The following is a 20,030-nucleotide window of genomic DNA, read 5'->3' as shown; positions in this document are numbered from 1 at the left end:
TTGGTAATGACCTACTTTCATTCTTGTTTGTGAAAAACCATATGTGCCTAGGAAGATTCTGTTTAGTAGCATGGATGCTATAAAGTTTGTCATTCTTTCCCTTTGTTTAGAAAAATTGTTAATAACTTGTGAGGCTATTACTTTTATAGGAATTAGAACATCATCCTCTTTAATAAGATATGTTTGGATCATTCTATGTATCTTTTTAAAATTTTTTTACTATTATTTTCTTTATTTACATTTCAAATGCTATCCCAAAAGTTCCCTATACCCCCCCCCCCACCCCTGTTCCCTTACCCACCCACTCCCACTTCTTGGCCCTGGCCTTCCCCTGTGCTGGGTCATATAAAGTTTACAAGACCAAGGGGCCTCTCTTCCCAATGATGGCTGATTAGGCCATCTTCTGCTATATATGCAGCTAAACTCTATGTATCTTATCTCTGTTCCTTAGCAGATGGAAAGACAGAAACACCAAGTGGGGCTTTCTTTGTATATTTCCCACACATCTTCTTGTGTGGGCATGCTCTCATCTTTGGAGAGACATTTCTCTTATTGTCTGTTTTGGCTACTTACTTTTCGAGAGCCTGAGACTTTCATTTCATAGACATCAATGGTATAATTTGTCCTACGTCCATAAGTGTCAAATTGGATGTTTCCAGTCATTCCTTGTACTTGTACCTGGTAAAAGGCAAAAGGTGAAAAAAGTTAAACTAGCTTTTACATTGTTGACTCTAGGTCTCTAGGATGAAATCGTTGAGGGTTTTCATTTCAGGTCATTGAGTCCTATGAAGCAGATCAAGTAGAGCCTTGTTTTCTTAACAATGTGTTCGTAGTAGGCTTTTTAAGTTATGAAACTTTAGGTGGGTATTAGAAGTGGTCACCTGTATAATGTAGTGAGATGTCTTTAACCAGTGTTTCAAAGACTTGAATATTTCTAATAGTCCCTTCTTAAGAACGTACTTTAGGGTGAAATAGGTTAATGTATTATTCCGCATTATGAGTTTCTTATGGGGTAGCATTTTTTCTAATCCTCATATTTCCAATACTTGAAAAAAAATCTGGTTTCTACAGCATGACTCAGAAATCCTAATCTGTGAAATGGGAAATCCCAGAAGCACCAATTTCTCAGAACTATTTAGATGATTAAATGAGTTCCAAGTTATACCTGGTATATAGTAAGCATCACAGTGCAGTCTGACTACGTTAACATTCACAGTTATTTGTTTCTTATTCTGTGTCTCTGATATGAGTATATGTAAACATAGGTATGTGCGTGCTACAGAGTATATGGAGGTCAGAGGACAATTTTCAGATGTTGATTCATTTCTTCCCCTGTGGGATCTTGGGATTGACCTCAGGTCATCAAGCACCTTAACCCAGGAAGCCTTCTTTCCATCTCCAATCTAAATTCATTACCAAGCAAAGTGACTTTAGCTATTTATTTGAGAGGGTTGCACATTTATGGACTTCTACTGTGAGAGAAGCAGCATTCCCCCCCCCCCATTTAAACTATATGCCAAGGTACACACAGGTGGCAGAGATCGGGGCTGCCATGGAGAGATAGTTCAAAGACTGATGAAAATTTGTGGACCTTAAGGAATCAGGAATGTTGAATGCTCCACAAGAGAGACAGAAGTGCTAGAGCTCCATTCCTGTTTTGGGATGCCAAATTCAGAGTCTATATATGCCCTAAGGGTTCCTAGTCATAGGAAGACAAAAGGCCACATCTACTGACAGATTTTCTCATCTGCCCTACAGTTTAGAAATATCAAATAAAGACTGTCAGTCTATCTGGATATTTCACTTCCTGAGTAAGGGTCAGAGATTTTAAAGAAAAATAATCTTTCTTGTTGTTGTTATTGTTTTGTTTGAGGATAAGCTGACGAAATATCTTTCCCTTCATTTATAGAAAACGACAAGCTAGCAAACAAGTCAGGGACAGCAATGGGGCTATACTGCCAAGGGAAAAATTGATATCAAGGCTTTGAGAATAGTTTTTAAGAGAAGTAGATTTCTGAGTGTCAGTAAGAGACCATGAGACCGCTTTGATATAGCAATTCTATCCGACCCAGCGAACTTAAGCACTAAGCTTGCAGACCACGTGAGATGACGGCTCTAGGTAAAGAAGTGGGCCCTTTATTGACATTATTCAGTAGGATGAAACTAATGCATGTTGTGATGTTTGATAGAGCTGAGACAATTGCATAGAAATCCTTCATTGCTGTACATGCTCAGGCTTTCAAGTCTCCTTAAGAATTACACATTTCAAAAGACCCAGGTTATCTGAACTTGATTTATGAGCTGGGCAGTCAACAGGTGTCCTAGAGATGCCAGCCCTCATGATATAAAGTCTTCAGTGAGTAGGACTAGGACTGTACCACCACTCTGAGTGAAGTCTATTTTTAGGGATATACACTAGTATTGAATGTCAGTGACAGCTTCCCACTACCTCGTCTAGAATCCCTCTTTGATCTAAACAGCCTTAATATTATTTACCTATAATTTTAATAATCTATATCTTCTGGATTGGGAGCATCTCAAGGTAAAAGACGTTCATTTTCTATATTTTCAACACTAATGTAATTCAAATACAAGCTCTCCTTAGCTTGTCTCATATTTGCATACTAATATGGAGCCTAATACATACTCATAGGGGCTTACTAAGTGCAGAATGGATGGCATGGCTATATATTCATTTAAACAGGCCCCACACCATACATGCTTCTATCTAAAAACAATGGTTTGGTTTCTAGATTTCTTTAGAGGAAGAAAATGATTTATTGAGAAACAACGATCCTTAGTCATAAGGAAGGATGCCTGTACATCATGCAATCTCATTTTTAATGAACGTCAGTAAAAAGGGATTTTTAAAAAATGTAATTAAACCAGGCTTATTTTCAGTCATTTTGAAGGACCATATTCTTTTGGAAAGTCCATTGCTTTCTAGAATAGAAACAAGATGAAGGATCCTTGTGATCAGGTGATTGGCCATTAAGGCCTGGGAAGAAAGGTGACTTATTTGGCCTCTCCTTTGAACTTATCAGTGAGTTAAACTTCCAGAAATTTTTCTTTGTGACAGGATGGTTGGTCCAATTAATTTATATCCAAGTTGGTTTCTTATTTTCTATTCTGGTGGCCACGTTTCTACTTGGGGAAAGTGGTGGTTGATGTTATGAATGGCCAATCAATTAGAAATGCTGGCTCCTGCCCATGAGGTTTTGTTGATGAAAACTCATTTTGATTCACTCTGAGGCAGTTTTATATTTCACTCATCATTATGTTCCACCTGACAATACAAATCTTGTAACTGCTGGGAAGGTGGAATTTAATTAGCTGCTCTTCAAAATCATGCACCACTGCTTCCATAAAACTACACTCGGGGCATCTGTTAGGGAATTGACACAATGACATAAAAGTCTATACAGTTTGAGAATGGCTCATATCTCTTTCTTGGAGAGAGACACAGGGGCCACTAACCTCTTTGGACTGAATGCATCCAACTTGGCAAATTAAGGCAGCAGTAAGAGAGCCAAATACACAAAATGGTGTACGTTATGAGGTTTTTCCCGATTCTTCGTTGCAGAGTTGTGCATAGAATTATCTTAGGATGGCCTATCTCTTTGTTCATCTGGATGTCCCAAACATCAAAATAATTAGTTGGAAAGAAGAGATTCTTGTACTCTTGGAGGCTCATTTTAATGCATGCGGAGACATGTGGCAGGCATAAAGTTAAATATTCAGGAAAGACCTTTGCTTGGAAAGCTGCAATGAATGGGTGATACTGCTCCTAGTGTAAATAATGGAATCTGTTCAAAGGACACTGCTTGAAGCCTTAAATGATCTCTTACCCAGTAAATACTAAAAACAAGTGACCTATTTGAACATCTATCTATTGATTCCTTGTACTTTTCTTTAGGCTTTTTCTTTGTGGCACTGGGCAAAGCCTCTTAAGTAGGTCTATAAATGCACCATGTTCCTGCATTCCACCATGCAGAATAGAATAAGTGTTCTCTTTGACAACAGAAATACTATCACACTGGCTCAGTTCCACAGTCCATTCAGGCTCCTAATTTGTCTGATGAGCCCAAGGATGCTGCTCTCCTTTTTAATGCCCATCTTGGATTTAGGATAATTTCATTAAAAAATCCCAAATCTTCCTAGGAAATGTCATATTTGCAGAAGATATGTTATTTTGAAGCTACTTATTAATTCAATCTACAATTTTGGAGGGTACCAAGTTTCATTTACCATGTACAGCATAGAACCAAAAATTTATTTGCCCTAAATTTATTTTTTTCTAACTTCACAGCAGAACTTTCTGCTGGTGGAATTCTAGATTTGGGTGACTATCCACACATATCTCTTCTGTACAGACTGAGATGCCTCTTCTTAGTACATCCTCCTTTGGGACTGGGGTCTTCCTTTTTGTGCCTTTCTAAGGCCCGTCCTCCCTAGAAAGAAATTGTCCTTACCATTTTCAGAGCTCTCTCAATATCAATTCCTTGACTCCAGGGCACAGCAGGATTTGCTAAGCAGTCTCCAGCGCTTCCTCTGCGGGATACATCCACTCGCTGCCTCCTCAGGTATCGGAAGGCTTCTGCTATGACCAGTATTGCATCGTGTGTCAATGCAGATGTATACTAAAATAAATGCATGGAAAACAAGATAGCATGACAAATGACATCCTAAAACACTTGCCTTGTTCCTTGTGTTTTTCATTCACTTCCACCTTTTGCTCTACAAAGACATCCTAATTATTCGAGTTCAAAATTCTCTGTGGGCAAGCCTGACTTTGATGCATTCAACAATGATGCCTCTTACCCCTTGTGTGCACATGTTAGGGTTATTAAGATCAAATGGCTCAAGGGAATCTCTTTCTTGCTCTCAATACTGTTTCATATTGAGTGAGTGAATATAAAAGGCTGGATATTTTGTAAGAGAAGTAATGCATGTGATGTTAAAGGATGGCATGTATAGATTAGAGAGGAAATAGCATATCCTAAAGCAAGGCTGAGTTATTGCTGTTTGTAATAGAAAATTCAGATCTGCTGTTTACTTAGGGGAAAATGGAAATAGCTAAGTTAGACAGCTTGAAATTAATTTGGAAGGAAACATTAATCATTTCTGTCTGGACCATGTTTGAAGCAAGCTAGGACCTCTGGCCAGCAATAAATCAGTTTTTGTTTCCCAGGGGGTAGCAAAAACCAAAGATGCTTTTCAAGTGTTGAAAATTACAATTGTTATTGAGTTTTAAATCTGATAACATTGACAATTTGTAGGCAATGCTTCCTGATTCTACCTCTTTCAGGCGAGAACACTTTACTTTCTGTCCCTTGTATACAGTGACATGTTCTACTAGGAATGCTCCTAGTCACTTAACACAAAGGATTTGATTATCTGCAGTTGGAAATGGTGTATGCTTTTCCATTAAATGAATCAACAAAGCATGATTAAAATAAGCTGGCCTCTGTTTTGCAAGGGTGATGAATACTTGTAGAATATGGAATCTTATTGACTTTTTAAAAGTGTAGCAAAATGTCCTAAGGGGAGTTCTCACTATATAAAAGTCTGTCCAAATACAATTGAGAGTGAATACATTGTTGTCTTTACAACTATCAATTTACTTTCCTCTTGTTACTTTTCTTTCAGAAGCAACTCATCAAGTATGACAATAACGAGAGCATATTTTCTTTCATGAAGAAAAATCTTTGTGTTTGCCCACCCTAGCACTACCCAAAGCCAACAGAGTGGCGATTTTCCTCCCAACCAACTGCATAATACATTGTCACTAGTATTAATGCAATTCTTCTAAAGCTATATTAAAAGAAATGTTTAATTTTTGTACTTTATTCAGTTTCTGTACCCATGTATGAGATTGCCCAGTCAATCTAAAATAAATAATGAAAAGAAATATTTATGAAATATAGACGAAGCACCATCTAGATTTTAATTTCTAAATGATCTTTCCAACTCTATATATCCCATATCAAGTATTAAAGTAAGATCTTTGATTGATTTAATACAAGGTTCAATACTTTCTTAAACTATTTGTAGGGTTTTACTTATAAGACTAAGCATTTTTTTAATAGTAAATACTAGCATATTGCATGAACACACTAATTATTAATGAGTACCTGAGATGGTTTTCATTATCTTTTCTAGAAGTTATATATCTTCAGAGCAAGGATAATCTATAATGCAATATTTCTCTTTATATCTTTTATCTTTGTTCATTTATTTGTGTCTAATATTGTGTTTATAAAATTGTTGAGAACACTTAAAATAATGAATAAATGTATCTTTGTCTTCTAAAGTTGCTAAATCAAAACATCACAAAGCAGCGTGGTTAGGCAGTTTCATGGAAATATAAACTTTTGTAAGCCTGCCTAACTATAGCATGAGAAATCCTGCCAGTTCAGTACATTAGATAATATTTGATTATAAAGGATTCCTAATTGGGAATGTGATCATATTCACCAGGACAAATTAGGACACTTAGTGTGACCAAGGGGCAGGATGATTTAAGATGGAAATGCCCTAGAAAGCTCTGGCACATATAATCTGCATTATAGTCATATGGTTAGCTTCTAACTAGTGAGTGGCTTTATTGAATTATGAAATTATGTTTAGTTCACAAGTTTTCTAGAGCATTTCAATTGTTTAAAAATTTTACTCGTATCTAGTTGTAGCAGATCTTTACAGGTTCTGATGTGACCTGTTCAGGGTAGTAGAGAATATATCTCTTCTTTCATCTATCTTCCCTACTGTTCTCTACCCTATTATTATCAGGAAGAAAGGAGAACTGGGAAGTATGAGAAAGAAGACCTTCCTCAGTTTCCTTTTTTTAAGGGGGAAAGTTTTAACATACTTAACTCTTCTTACATCACAGTCATTGTATGAATTTTTACTATAGCAGCAAAAATTGGTGTGCTGAGGTAATGGTATATATATATATATATATATATATATATATATATATATATATATATATATATGGAAACCTTTGTATAGCACAAATAATTTCCACCTAATTTATCTTTTTTTAAAATCGTGAGTAAATAATAGGTTTTCTAACCATAGGGAACACATATGAAAATATGCACTCTATGATTTTCTGCTTTTAATATTCTTATCTTGATTTTGGGAAAAATGAGTAACTTAGTAAATGTAATTATTTTTAAAGACACTTTTGTAGGCAGGTAACTATTTCTGTTCAATATTTCCGTACATATAGGTAATACATATTCTATATTAGAGACTAATTCACTTGGGTGTTCTGAGATTCATGGAACTTATTATCATGGGGCAATCACATAAATAATGTAAAATCCAATTTACTGTTTTAGACTATCAATCTTTACCTATTCCTACTGCCTCTACCCTTTGCCTGATTCAGGTTCTTGTAATGGTGTAAATTACTATAAGAATATTAGAAATGAGACTCATTTAAACATTAAACTAATTTATTTTCAAACACTAGATTTTTTTTTTTTTACAAGATCTATTCTCTATAGTTCGTTTGGGGGTTTGGTTATACTATAGAGTCAGTTACAGCTGATTTTTTTTTTAAAGAGTTGTTGAATCACATCTGAGGGAAGAGCACTTGATCACAGGATGGTTGTAAGTATTTAAAGACCATATTGAAAAGTGTTGGAAAGCTGGCCTTCATTGTCTGTGTATATTGGAGCATTACCTTTAGTGGTGCATTCTTGGCTTCAGGGAATTCCCTTTCATCCAGTCTCACCCAGCGCTGTATGAATTGCTGGACCATTGGGTTTTCATTGTTGACAATCTGGAAACCTGTAATGTTGGCTCCCCCATGCATGACTCTTTCCAGTACAATGTCAGTAAAACCCTGGAAAGACAGTGAAAAGGATCATGACTATGAGAGCCATACATTTCTGGTACATTTATCTGTTGGAGAGTAAGGATGAAATGAAAGATTCCTTCCCTAGGATTATTTATTCGCAATGAAGAAGGCCTTGGATATGAAACCAATTCTTAGGTCACTAAGTGTTTGAAAGTACAAACAAAATGGAGAAACAGTGTGTGGTTCCATTTTTCTGTCTGTGACCAATGCAGGTTTGGCTTTTAAGCAAATATTTGGTTTCATTTACCTGTACTTTCTTCAGTCTTCCTACAGAGACTTCCAATATAACACTATGTGACTAGAGAATGTTGAAGATGTTTGGCCTTAAGAAGTGCTGTAGAAAATCTTTTCTTCACCTTAACGTGCTGAGCAGAGCAAAGTGTTTCAGATGCCTGTGATGAGTATTTAGACATTTGCGCTTCACAGAAATACCAGTGAGTGAAGCTGACAGCTTGCCTGTATATGATGGCATAAACCCCAGGGTGCGTCTCACATGAATCCATAAATGAGTTTTGACATCTGTATAGCATCCGCCATTTGCTCCTTCACTTGCTCTGGTTACCATCTGGTGTCTCTGTCACCCAAGGACTTCAAAGTGCTCTCCCCAGGGTTCACACCTAAGCCTTTTCCACACGGGCACTGCCAACTCCCTTGGGTATTACTGTCTTCTGGGATACCCTGCCCAGGAATTGCTTCTACTTCTGTTGGATATTAGTCTCCTGTGCTTTGTTGTGCATGTGTCAGAATCCTTAATGAATGGATGCCAGCTTTCTATATCAATGGGAGGCAAGGTGGGGGAAATCTCAGAGGAGTTGGGGGAGAGGAGACCATAATCAGAATATATCGTATAAAAAAAAAAAACAAAACCCTACTTTCAGTAAACAACAAAAAATGTGCTTAGAGACAGCAGATTTTTGTGGCAGCAAAAAGAAAGAAGACACTAGCATCTGGGAATGTCCTTTATTTTTCAAATATAGGAGTTGGCTAGTTCTGAGTTTTCCTCCAACATAGCTGCTACCAAAATTCAGATGAACAGTCTGTATACCTTATTGTTCTTGCGTTTAAAAAGAAAACAAGAGACAGACATTAGAAAAGAAAATAGATTTATTTACTATTTGGGAAAATTACAAGGAGAAAGAACTTGCACAATGTATCTGTGGCCATTTTACTGGCTATAAAAAAATCAAGAGACAAAAATTTGAAAAGATATTGATTTTTCTGAGATAAAAAAGTAAAGGTCATGAATTTAAGAGGAAGGTGAAGGAGAAAAAGGAGGAGAGGGAAGCGGTAGAAGTAATATACACACAGTACTTACGTATCAAACTCTTCAAGGGAACAGACATTTCACATTTCAATTGAAAAACAAAAAGAAACGGGAAGAAGCTCCTCTCTTCTTTAGATTATTGTCAGGATTGTGTGTGTGTGTGTGTGTGTTCACATGTCTGTGTTTGTGTGCGTGAATTCATGTAGCATATGTGTGCACACCAGTATTCTGTGTTGAATGCTTTCCTAAATTATTCTCAATTCTTTTTCTTTTGAGGCAAAAATCTCTCGCTAAAACTCCAATCATAAAAAAGTCACTAGATAGGCACTCACTGATAAGTGGATATTAGCCCAGAAACTTAGAATACCCAAGATACAATTTGCAAAACACAAGAAAATCAAGAAGAAGGAAGACCAATGGGTGGATACTTCATTCTTCCCCAAAAGAGGTAATAAAATACCCATGGAAGGAGTTGCAGAACAAAGTTTGGAGCTAAGACGAAAGGATGGACCATTCAGAGACTTCCCCACCTGGGGGTCCATCCCATCATCAGCCACCAAACGCAGACACTATTGCATATGCCAGCAAGATTTTGCTGAAAGGATCCTGATATAGCTGTCTCCTGTGAGGCTATGCCAGTGCCTGGTAAATACAGAAGTGGATGCTCACAGTCAGCTATTAGATGGAACACAGGGCCCCCAATGAAGGAGCTAGAGAAAGTACCCAAGGAGCTGAAGGGGTCTGCAACACTATAGGGGGAACAACAATATGAATTAACCAGTACCCCCAGAGCTCGTGTCTCTAGCTGCATATGTAGCAGAAGATGGCCTAGTTGTCCACCATTGGGAAGAGAGGTCCCTTGGTCTTGCAAACTTTATATGCCCAATACAGGGGAAGGCCAGGGCCAAGAAGTGGGATTGGGTAGATAGGGGAGCAGGGCAGGGGGAGGTTATAGGTGACTTTTTGGATAACAATTGAAATATAAATGAAGAAAATATCTAATAAAAAATTAAAACATGAAAAAAAAAACTGGAGCTCATTGGGTTAAGTCAATGAGCTCCAGTTTTTTTTTTTCATTTTTTTATTAGATATTTTCTTCATTTACAGGGTTCTCCTGTCTCTTCCTGCTTCCCTTCCCCCACACTTGGATTGAAGGCATTCACCACCATGCCTACCTTTTCTCCATGAGTTTTAGGAACCCAAATTCAGGACCGTGGCCTAGTATCACCTCTAACACTTTAGTGCAAGAAAATTTCAAATATACGGAAACTTTGAAAGCAAACATTTACTACTGTGCTCTCTGGTCCAATAGTTCATTCAACTTTTGGAATATATTTCAAACAAAATAAGTGTTAAGTAGGTGCAGATATTATTAGTATACTTTAACCCCAAAGGTTTAACCCCAATGTCAATAGCTATAATTTTCTGTTTACATAGTATTTTCTCCCATCCTTTTTGTATTTGTGGTATAATTATGTATTCATGTGGGCATGTACATGTGTAAATGTGCATACATGTGTGCATGTTATCTTTCCAGGCTTTCTTTCTTTTCTTTTTTGAGAGAAAATTTATATGTAATGAAACGGACAAATTTTAAAAGTATACTTGATGTGTTTTGATAAATGCACATGCCTATCTTATCCATATTCTTATAAGTTCTTTTATTTTCTTTTTGCACTTTCAGAACATCTTGCTTGATAGGAGATAATCACAAAAAAGCATGTGTATATTTTTAAGTGAATATTATTAATATTCATTAATATTCATAAACTGAGTCACAAATGTATCCAGTCTTCAGAAGTGCCCCATGTGTTCCTCTCCAATCACCAACTCCAACTTTACATTCTTAATTTTGGATCTCTTTAAAATTAATCAGAAAATGGTCTTAGAAAAAGATTTTAGTGAGACACTTTTTCAGTAATTAGTTAGAACCCCTATCATCTTCCTTTCATTGTGAGATATGAATTTAAGAGGATTGGACAAGGAGCCAATTAGTTTGGTTTGCATACTGAGAATCACTCCTCCTTTCTAATAACCACAAGGCATTTTAAAGTTAATATTAACTTGTGATGAGTTTTCTCCTAAAGGATCCCTTTATGAGCGATACTAAGACAATATTTTCTCCAATTTGCTAACCCCCACACTAAAATCACCAGTGAAGCAAGATTGTATATAAATCTAGCAGATAGCAGAGGCTATCATTGCTATGAAAGTCTATTAACCCACTCTCTACTTCCAAAAGAAAGTAAAATAGAAAACAGAGGATATGGGTTTAATTAATAGCTTCAATTTTACCCAGTGAAAACACTGGGCAGTAACAGATACTGCACAAGAAAGTTGCCATGGGTAAAGGGTAGGGTTTTTGATGTCTTCCTTAGGTAGGTGAACGAGTGTTCACAGTGGTCAAATTGGGTTAAGGCTTTAAAAATCTCTCAAAAGATGCATCAAGCAAATGATCATTAAACACATGGGTAACAAAATGGTTCAATAAAATGGTAGATGGTCAGTGGCAGAAGACAGCTAAGAAAGGTTTTGGTGACTCCTGCTCTGCCTTCTCAATTTGTCGCACTTTTAGAAGAACTGTTCTGTTTCTAAAATGAGTCATTATAGTTTATTGTTGTGTACAACTAGAATTGACAAAGTTGTAAATTGAGGAGTCCTCAAACTACCCAGAGTTAATGAAATAACTATTACAAGAAAGCTGACTAGCAGACATATAGTAGGTAGCCTATAAACACAGAATGGCAACACTAGGAGTAATGAATATAGACTAAAAGGTAATCACTGCTAGACTCCTACCTCACATATTTTCAGGCACTATGTTCTGTCATCATTTGTAGTTAGATTATTGTGTACATCACTGTGTTGAACACACACAACCCTTCCTAGTGTTTTATAGGCTTAAAATTCAATGTAAAGACACTAAACAGAGCAGGATAATCATAGACACGTAGAACATACAAAAAAAGGAGAATCAAATGATGGTGGCAGGGAAGGTTGTGATAAGATAATGAAGTTGGAGAAAGGAAGTTGGCTGGCAACTAGCTCACTTTATCCACCCATTTGATTAAGACATTGGACATTGTAATTATTTATATAACTCTTCAAAATTCACTCCTTGCTTCACTACACAGAGACCTTGAAGTTGATTTTGACACCAAGTTTATCTAAAGACTGTGTATAAACATAGCACAATAGAAGAGACCTTCAATACTTTGCCCTATAAAGACAAATACAAGATGAAAGACACTTAAAATACTAAGACTGTGTATAAACATAGCACAATAGAAGAGACCTTCAATACTTTGCCCAATAAAGACAAATACAAGATGAAAGACACTTAAAATACTAAGTTTTGGGGTACACATTCCCAATAGGTCAAGGGAATGACTGAGTCCTGGTCCATATTCATCTATTTTCTGAGTATTGTAAGTTTAACTAACCACAGTTCTTACCAAATTTATCTCTAAGAGTTGCCATAAAATGGTACTAAGTTGAGAAAAATGAGGCCGTATATATTTAAAATTTTTACAAATGCAAAAATCAACATTGCCTACTTAGTGAGAGGAAAATCAAGAGAGTAGTGTCAGTAGTGGAACATGGGGAGCTCAGAGAGAGGTGCAGGACTCAGCTAGATCCTGGACTAACATCATTCAGATTCAACTTGGCAGTGTGGTCACTGTTTTCCTTTTCAAACTGCTGTCTTATATTATGAGACATTGTCATCTTTGGGAATTGAACCAAGCCCAACTTTGCCACATGTTTACCTATAATGTTGACTATGAATCACTTACCAATGATGGGAAGACACATCGAGATGGAGGAAAAGGAGGACCTCTCTTAGGGTTTAGGATCTCAGCTAAAGGCAATTGATATCTGGCTCCTGAGACTCTTTGAATAACATTCAAAACATTCAGGAAAAATACCCATTTGTACTATTTGATAAAATAATTTTCATTCTATAAGATGCTCACTGCCACTGGGTATAAGATGTGAATTCGGGGATGGAGAGATGGCTCAGTGATGGACTGCTCTTCCAGAGGTCATGAGTTCAATCCCAGAAACCACATGGTGACTCACAATCATCTGTGATGTGATCTGATGCCCTCTTCTGGTGGGTCTGAAGACAGCTACAGTGTACTCACAAAAAATAAATAAACAAATCTTTTTTTTTTTTCTTTTTGGTTTTTCGAGACACGGTTTCTCTGTATAGCCCTGGCTGTCCTGAAACTCACTTTGTAGATCAGGCTGGCCTCGAACACAGAAATCTGCCTGCCTCTGCCTCCCGAGTGCTGGGATTAAAGGCGTGCGCCACCATGCCCGGCTAAACAAATCTTAAAAAAAAAAAAAAAAAAAAAAAAAAAAGATTGGTGCTAATCTTTAAAAGCAATATAAAGACGGTGACAATGGAAGAGTTTTAAAGTGAGGACACAGTGGCAGGATGAGGGAAGTTAGGAGGAAGTCTGATGTAGAGCCAGGAACTGGATGGTAATAACTCACAATTTCCCATTATTTCATCATTTAAAGGAATTTTACTTGCCCAGAATGCTTGCAAAAGTTTACTACTTGAGTTTGTCTGTCTGATCTCATAGCAAAAGGTGAGTTTATCAAAAGGGAGTCTCTTCTAAATCTCTGGAGAGATATTAATTTCATAGAGATGATAACAAATCCCACGTGAGAAAAGAAGTAAATAAAAAAATAGAGCCCGGCGTGGTGGTGCACGCCTTTAGTCCCAGCACTCGGGAGGCAGAGGCAGACAGATTTCTGAGTTCGAGGCCAGCCTGGTCTACAAAGTGAGTTCCAGGACAGCCAGAGCTACACAGAGAAACCCTGTCTCGTAAAGAAAAAAAAAAAAAGGTATAGATCATTGTAAAAAAAAAAAGGAACTTATGACAGATATATAAAAGGCAAAGTGGTCTGATTTTATGACTTACCTGTTTATATTCTAACATGTACTCAAATATGTTGTTTTTATATTACATACTACTAGATTGAACTGCTGACATTTGCAATTAAAATCCCAAGTAACAAAGAGCCTTCATTGTCTGCAGGAATTTAACAAAGAAAGCATTATTAAAGAGGTGACCCAAAATTATCTACGTGGGAAGAGAGTGAATCAACAGAATAATGGAATGATAAGACAGGTTTTTGTTTCTACCATGGTTCAAACTACTGTGCTTCTGATCATATCTCTAGGTGTGTGTGTGTGTGTGTGTGTGTGTGTGTGTGTGTGTATACAGTCTACAGATACAGAAAACAGACTAGATTATTTGGATAATTTATACATAAGCATTAATATAAGGGAACTATTAGATGAGAAGGAAGTTGTACTTGTGGCAAGGGGAGAATATCAGAGATTAATATTTTTTATTAAGGGCAGGTATAAAAAGGCTTCTGTTTTGCTTTGCATCTAACTGAGACCAGTGCATTCTTTCTAAAAGAAAAATATAACAGAAACATTCATTGGTTACATGGAGGTAGAAGTGAAACTGAAAACGGGAGAGAGGTCAGGGTACAGCAGTGGCTACGAGACAGAAACTGGCTGATTCGAGGTTCATCTCTTCTCACTGGACATGGTTCAAAGCCTTTAAAAAAATCATACTCATTATATATCACTTCAGATCATTTAACTTTTCCACAAACTCTGGCTAGTTCTTAAGATGACCACCTGTAGACCCAGAACTGGGAGGGACTGAAAAGTCCATAAATCAAATAGTACAACAGAAACATCCATAGGACACCTGGAAGGTGAAATATGGAAATAGTTGTGTGAAGGTTATCGGTAGAGACAGAGTGTCACGCTGTAACTGCTTCACAGGTAAGGATAGGACTGGGGCAATTACTGCTGGGCTTTCTGTTTCTCTTCTAACATGTCCTAAAGCTATCTTATATTGTGAGCTACTTTACCATCAGTAGCTAGACTTTATGGGTAGCATGCACAAACACAACCCACAGGTACAGAAAACTGAGATTATACAGGCAACTTTAACAAAGAGGTCACCAATATACATTCAGAATATAATAGGGATTTTTTTTAAGGGCAAGGTTTGTTCTAAGGTATAGAATAATCGAAGTGGGATCACTTTTTATAATACACTGCAGCTGACAGGATCTTGCTGCACTTTTCTTTTTATCAAATCAGTTGGAGCTCCTAATTTACTTGCTGACAAATATTCCCTGGGTTTGATTTCTCCTCATCATCTAAAGAGGTGGGACTGTTTCCCCAGTTCCACTGAAATCTCTACAAATAAAACCATGTAGTAGACAGGACAATGCTAGTGAGAAGCAAATCAGGAAGCACCAATATGTGAAGGTCATGGGTAGAGTGAAGAAGGTGAGAGAGTGGTGCCTGCTGTGAGGCAGCACTCAGCAGACTCCAGCTTGCCTTCTAACACGATCCAAATCATGCTGGCATTTCTGTTACACATTGCTGCATTCAGTAGTGTAGAGAATGTTCAAAGGGGACAACTGGGTGAATACTTAATAGGAGAAGACACTTACAGGTCCTTGGTCCTACTATCCCTTCTATCATAACCTTTTCAGGACCTCTATCATACCTTTTCATTATATAAGCTGGCCACTTAAAAATAGTATGTGGGAATATTGTTCAAGTCTCACTTAAACCTCTGTAAAACAATGACACCGTGGAAATGTCCACTGAGCACCTAAAGTATATAAAGGAAAGATTGGTGATAGAAGTTAGGGCTCATGTCTCTGAGGAAGAGTTTGCACGGCTGCGGGTTCCTAGTTTCACTGTGTTTAAGGCAATTCCTTTATTCCAGTGGGTTGTTGGATTTTTCTTTTGGAGTTGCTAACACACCAATCTCAAAGTTTGTCTACAAACATTACTGTTGCTGAGAAGAGACCATGGCAACTCCTTTAAAAGAAAAGCATTTAATTTGGGGCTGGCTTACAGTTTCAGAGATTTAGTCCATTATTGTCATGTCAGGATCATGGGCAGTAGGCAGACATGGTGCTAGAGAATTAACTAAGAGTTACATCTTAAATATGCAGGCCAAGAGGGAATTACTGGGCTTGATACGGGCTTTTGAAACCTCAACCCCCAACCAGTGACACATGTCCTCTAATGCCACACCTCTTAATCCTTTTGAAATAGTGCCACTCCCTGATGACTAGGCTTCCAAATATATGAGCCTATCTGGGCCACAACTCTTAATCAAACCACAATAAATGTCAAATAAAACGTCCATAAAACTTCTTATATGATAAAAAAGTTACAGCTGAAATAGGTAAATAAATAAAAGGGGGAGGAGAAATGGGATCAAGAAGGATGCCAGTGAAAGTAGTTGGCTGAGAGTAGAATGTGCCTGATTCTTAGCTCTCTACCCATCTCTATCATTTGAAAATAAGTTTAGCTTCTTTCAAAAAAGTCCTAGATACAACTATAGTCACAAACAGACACACCTCATTGCATTTTGCTCACTGTGGCCTGACTTCTCTCAAAACAAAACACAGATTCAACTGGGCTGACCAAGAAAAATTCAGCTTATGTGAAATTATACGAGTGAATGGGCTATCAGTATGCAGATAGTGCTAGAATGCTGAGCAGCTGCAGTGAGCCGTGACTCCAGTCTGCGACTACATTAAGGGTAAACAAGCATAACTTTTGATGGGCTATGGAGCCAAGCTATAGTGTTGGGTAAGTTAAATATGTTAAATGCACCACTTCCTCTGAAATGCTTTCTTTGTTGACTCTGATGACTTTGAACTCGCAATCAACCTGGCTCTGTCTCCTTAGTACCTACGATTATAGAGTCCTTACCACTGCCCTTGGCTTGATCGAGGTGTAGTTTTGATTTACTGTAATTTTGAATTATGAAATCCACCAGATCAAGGAGCATCTGTATACCCAGAAGTGGCAATTCTGGGTTACATGGTAGTTTAACTTTTGGAAGTTTTTGAGGAAATTCTGTATCACTTACCAAAATGGCTGAGCTAATTTACATCTTCATCCATCATATTTAAGAATTATCCTTTCTCTACATCTTTACCAACGTTTTTTTATTAGCAACACAATGACTAAAACAGTGCTACATCAATTTTGGCTGTATTTTCTACTAAAATGTGTGCTTCTTTTTCTTTTCTTTTCCTCTTTCTCTAACGATTACATGGGCTGTTGTACATTTGATGACTGCTTATGGACCTTTGTCTTCTTTATTATCCCATTCCCTTCTGTACAATAAGTGCATTTGTATAGTCACTCTGCAATGTCATTGCTAAGTTACTTCAAGGTCCCAAGTTCCCTGTTGTACTAAGTGGAATTTCTGTTAAGCCCATTTTATTATTTCATGGGGATTTTAACAATTACAACTCATGATTAGATACTCAATTACTTTTGTGGGTTTATACTAAACATCCAAATCAGTGCTACTTGCCTAATTGCCACAGTGGTATCTTTTCCTTTGGTTGTGTTGGTGAACTTTGCACAGGGAAGCGATTAGAAGATATGAGGGAAAGTAGAGAGAGATAGATTGGAAGGAATCCTACTGCTGATATACAGGTTAAGTTAAAATGTTTTCTCCTTTTCTAGGTATTAGATATCTGTGCATCTGGTTTACTTACCTCTGTGACAGTGGCAGTATTCACTGGAAACATGGGCACTGAAGATACTCATTTAGATAAGTAAGCTAGGCTAGATTTTATCAATTGTATTTCACCTTTCTAACACTGTTGCTCATATCTGCATTTGGCTATATAAGATGAACCATAACTTTGTGCCTAAGAAGTTTATGCAAAGTACTGTAAACAGTCCTTGGTGAATTCTCGAAGTCCATCATTTATCAAGCTGGGATTTGAACAATTGGCATTCAAATACAAACTGTCTCTGATATAATTCTAACTTCAAAAGTTTCGAATGGCTTCGGTATGTGCTCTCCATTGATTGACATTTAAGCAGGTCATTTTCCTTCAGATAGTGTGGATAACTTAGAAGCTGGAAATAAATGCATTCAGGTTTACTTTTAGAGCATTTATTTTCAGGATATTACACAGAGATTTCTTGCACATAGAATTGTTCTTATGGCACATTTTGTACATAGAGGAAACCAAGCACAAAGTAAGTTGGGTGACTTTTCCTGCGTTGATAATAGATCACGGGTGAGAAATGGGCAAGTGGCCTGCAAGGGGGGAGATAAAAGCAGTAGACTGTGGATTTGGAAGACTGCCAAGGACAACAATTTATCTTAGCATTTGCATGAAACCTCCTCTGTCTTTAGTGCTATTTGAACTGTTCATCGGAGTGATGCTTCAACATAGAAATGCAAAGTAATTGTGGTGGGTTCCTAATGAAAGACACAAGTTTTTTTTTCCTTCTGGAAAGCAGATCCTTCCTCCAGATGTGGTGAGTGTGGAGGAAATTTGAAGAGGGAATGATTACACTGTATGAATTAGCACTTGGTTGCAGGTTACTTGCATTGTTTACTAGCTGGTTTATTTTCTAATCCAATCACCAAATATTCTCTGAAATGTACGTGGATAGAATTGTGAGCCATATCATATCTGGCCACCACCCTAATGGCACTTCTATTTGGAGCTATTTGTAAGGATTAAAAAAAAAAAGCAATTGACTTTATAATTGCTACTGGTGAGGAAATAGCCTCTGATAGCCTTTTGTTTTAAACTGACAGCTTTATTGAGGTATGATGTAGTTATTGTAAGATTCATCTATTTCATTGTGGTGAATTTTGAGGCATAAATCAGATCATGGCCTTCTCTTACTTGAACCATATCAATTACTTTCTATTGTTCTTTTAACTGGCCTAGTAAAGCTTTGCTCTGGTCTAGATAAAATTACATTTTAACAGTGTAGGAAAAACATGGTGCCTGGAACCTTGACATGTGATGTTCTGTTTGGGTGAACTTTTCCTGGTTTATCATGTAAATGGATCTTTCTCACTGTTTATAGCATCCTTTGCCGTCTCCCTTTTACAATGCTTTTTCTCTGTCTACAGTATGTGCAGTACAGTACTGATTTCGTACATTGTGGCTTTCTTCATTCTTTGTTTCCAGGCCAGTTACTATAAGCTTGTTCTCATCAATATGATTATAAGTTTCCCCAGGACATGGTGTCCTGTTTGTTCTCTTTGAAGTGAAGTGAATGCAATTTGGGGCATTCAAATGATATAGGAAAGAAAACTTAGGGACTGGTGCTTTGTCTCAGTAGAAATAGGCACTTGCCACCCAGCCTGATGATCTGAATTCAATCTCTGGAACCCTCATGATATTAGGAAAGAACCAAGTCCTCCACGTTGTCCTTTGACCTCCATGTGTGTTCTATGGAGTATACTATGTGTGTACCCTACTCATTACACAGCAAAAAGGAAATAAAAATAAAAAGAGACGGTGTATACTTTTAGGGTTCTAATGTCCTAGATGTGTGTGGCCTAGTGCTGGTTCATTGACTGTTGACTCTTACCAGATGATAGGAGAGAGGAATCAGAGTAATTGCTATCAATATCTGTAGTTGTTTCACTTAGCTCATGGCTACTGAACTAAATTTTAAATACTAAATATAAAATATTAAATATTAGACTTATATTTGATGTGTCTGCCTTTGACTATTTCATTTAATTAATATATTTTCGTTGCACTTTTATTGGTCTATAACGGTTTGGGGATAAATGGGTTCATCTCTATAAGTAGTTAAGAAACTCTTTTTAAAACAACCAAAAACAAACAAACAGACTTGCCGAAGCATTTCATTTTTGACCTAAAAAGAAAATGTATAAAACAGAAGTGAAACAAGCAGAAATGAACACTGGTTGAGTAGCAATTCTACATACTATTTAATATACATAATGTATTGCCATTTTCAATCTCTAGTTCTTCAGGAAAAGGTAGACTGTGTTAAGTAAATAGACTTTTGGTTCTCTGGAC

At 37.1% G+C, this 20,030-nt stretch overlaps 1 protein-coding gene across 5 annotated transcripts in view; it reads right to left on the bottom strand.

Annotated features, from left to right (window-relative positions):
- The window catches only part of Gria3 (glutamate ionotropic receptor AMPA type subunit 3), a 267,089-nt gene that overhangs the window by 79,204 nt on the left and 167,855 nt on the right, over positions 1-20,030 (bottom strand). For all 5 annotated transcript variants that reach the window (XM_029533969.1, XM_029533970.1, XM_021188554.2 and 2 more), the window contains 3 exons: positions 7,694-7,855; positions 4,473-4,640; positions 574-678 (listed from right to left, as the gene is read on the bottom strand). In XM_029533969.1, the coding sequence (XP_029389829.1) occupies positions 574-678; positions 4,473-4,640; positions 7,694-7,855 (435 nt within the window). The remainder of the gene's footprint in view (positions 1-573; positions 679-4,472; positions 4,641-7,693; positions 7,856-20,030) is intronic.

The sequence above is a fragment of the Mus pahari genome, chromosome X (assembly GCF_900095145.1).
Source record: "Mus pahari chromosome X, PAHARI_EIJ_v1.1, whole genome shotgun sequence".
In the NCBI taxonomy this organism is placed as follows: Eukaryota; Metazoa; Chordata; class Mammalia; order Rodentia; family Muridae; genus Mus; species Mus pahari.
Note: the sequence above shows the minus strand (reverse complement) of the source record. Positions and strands in the feature narration are given on the sequence as shown.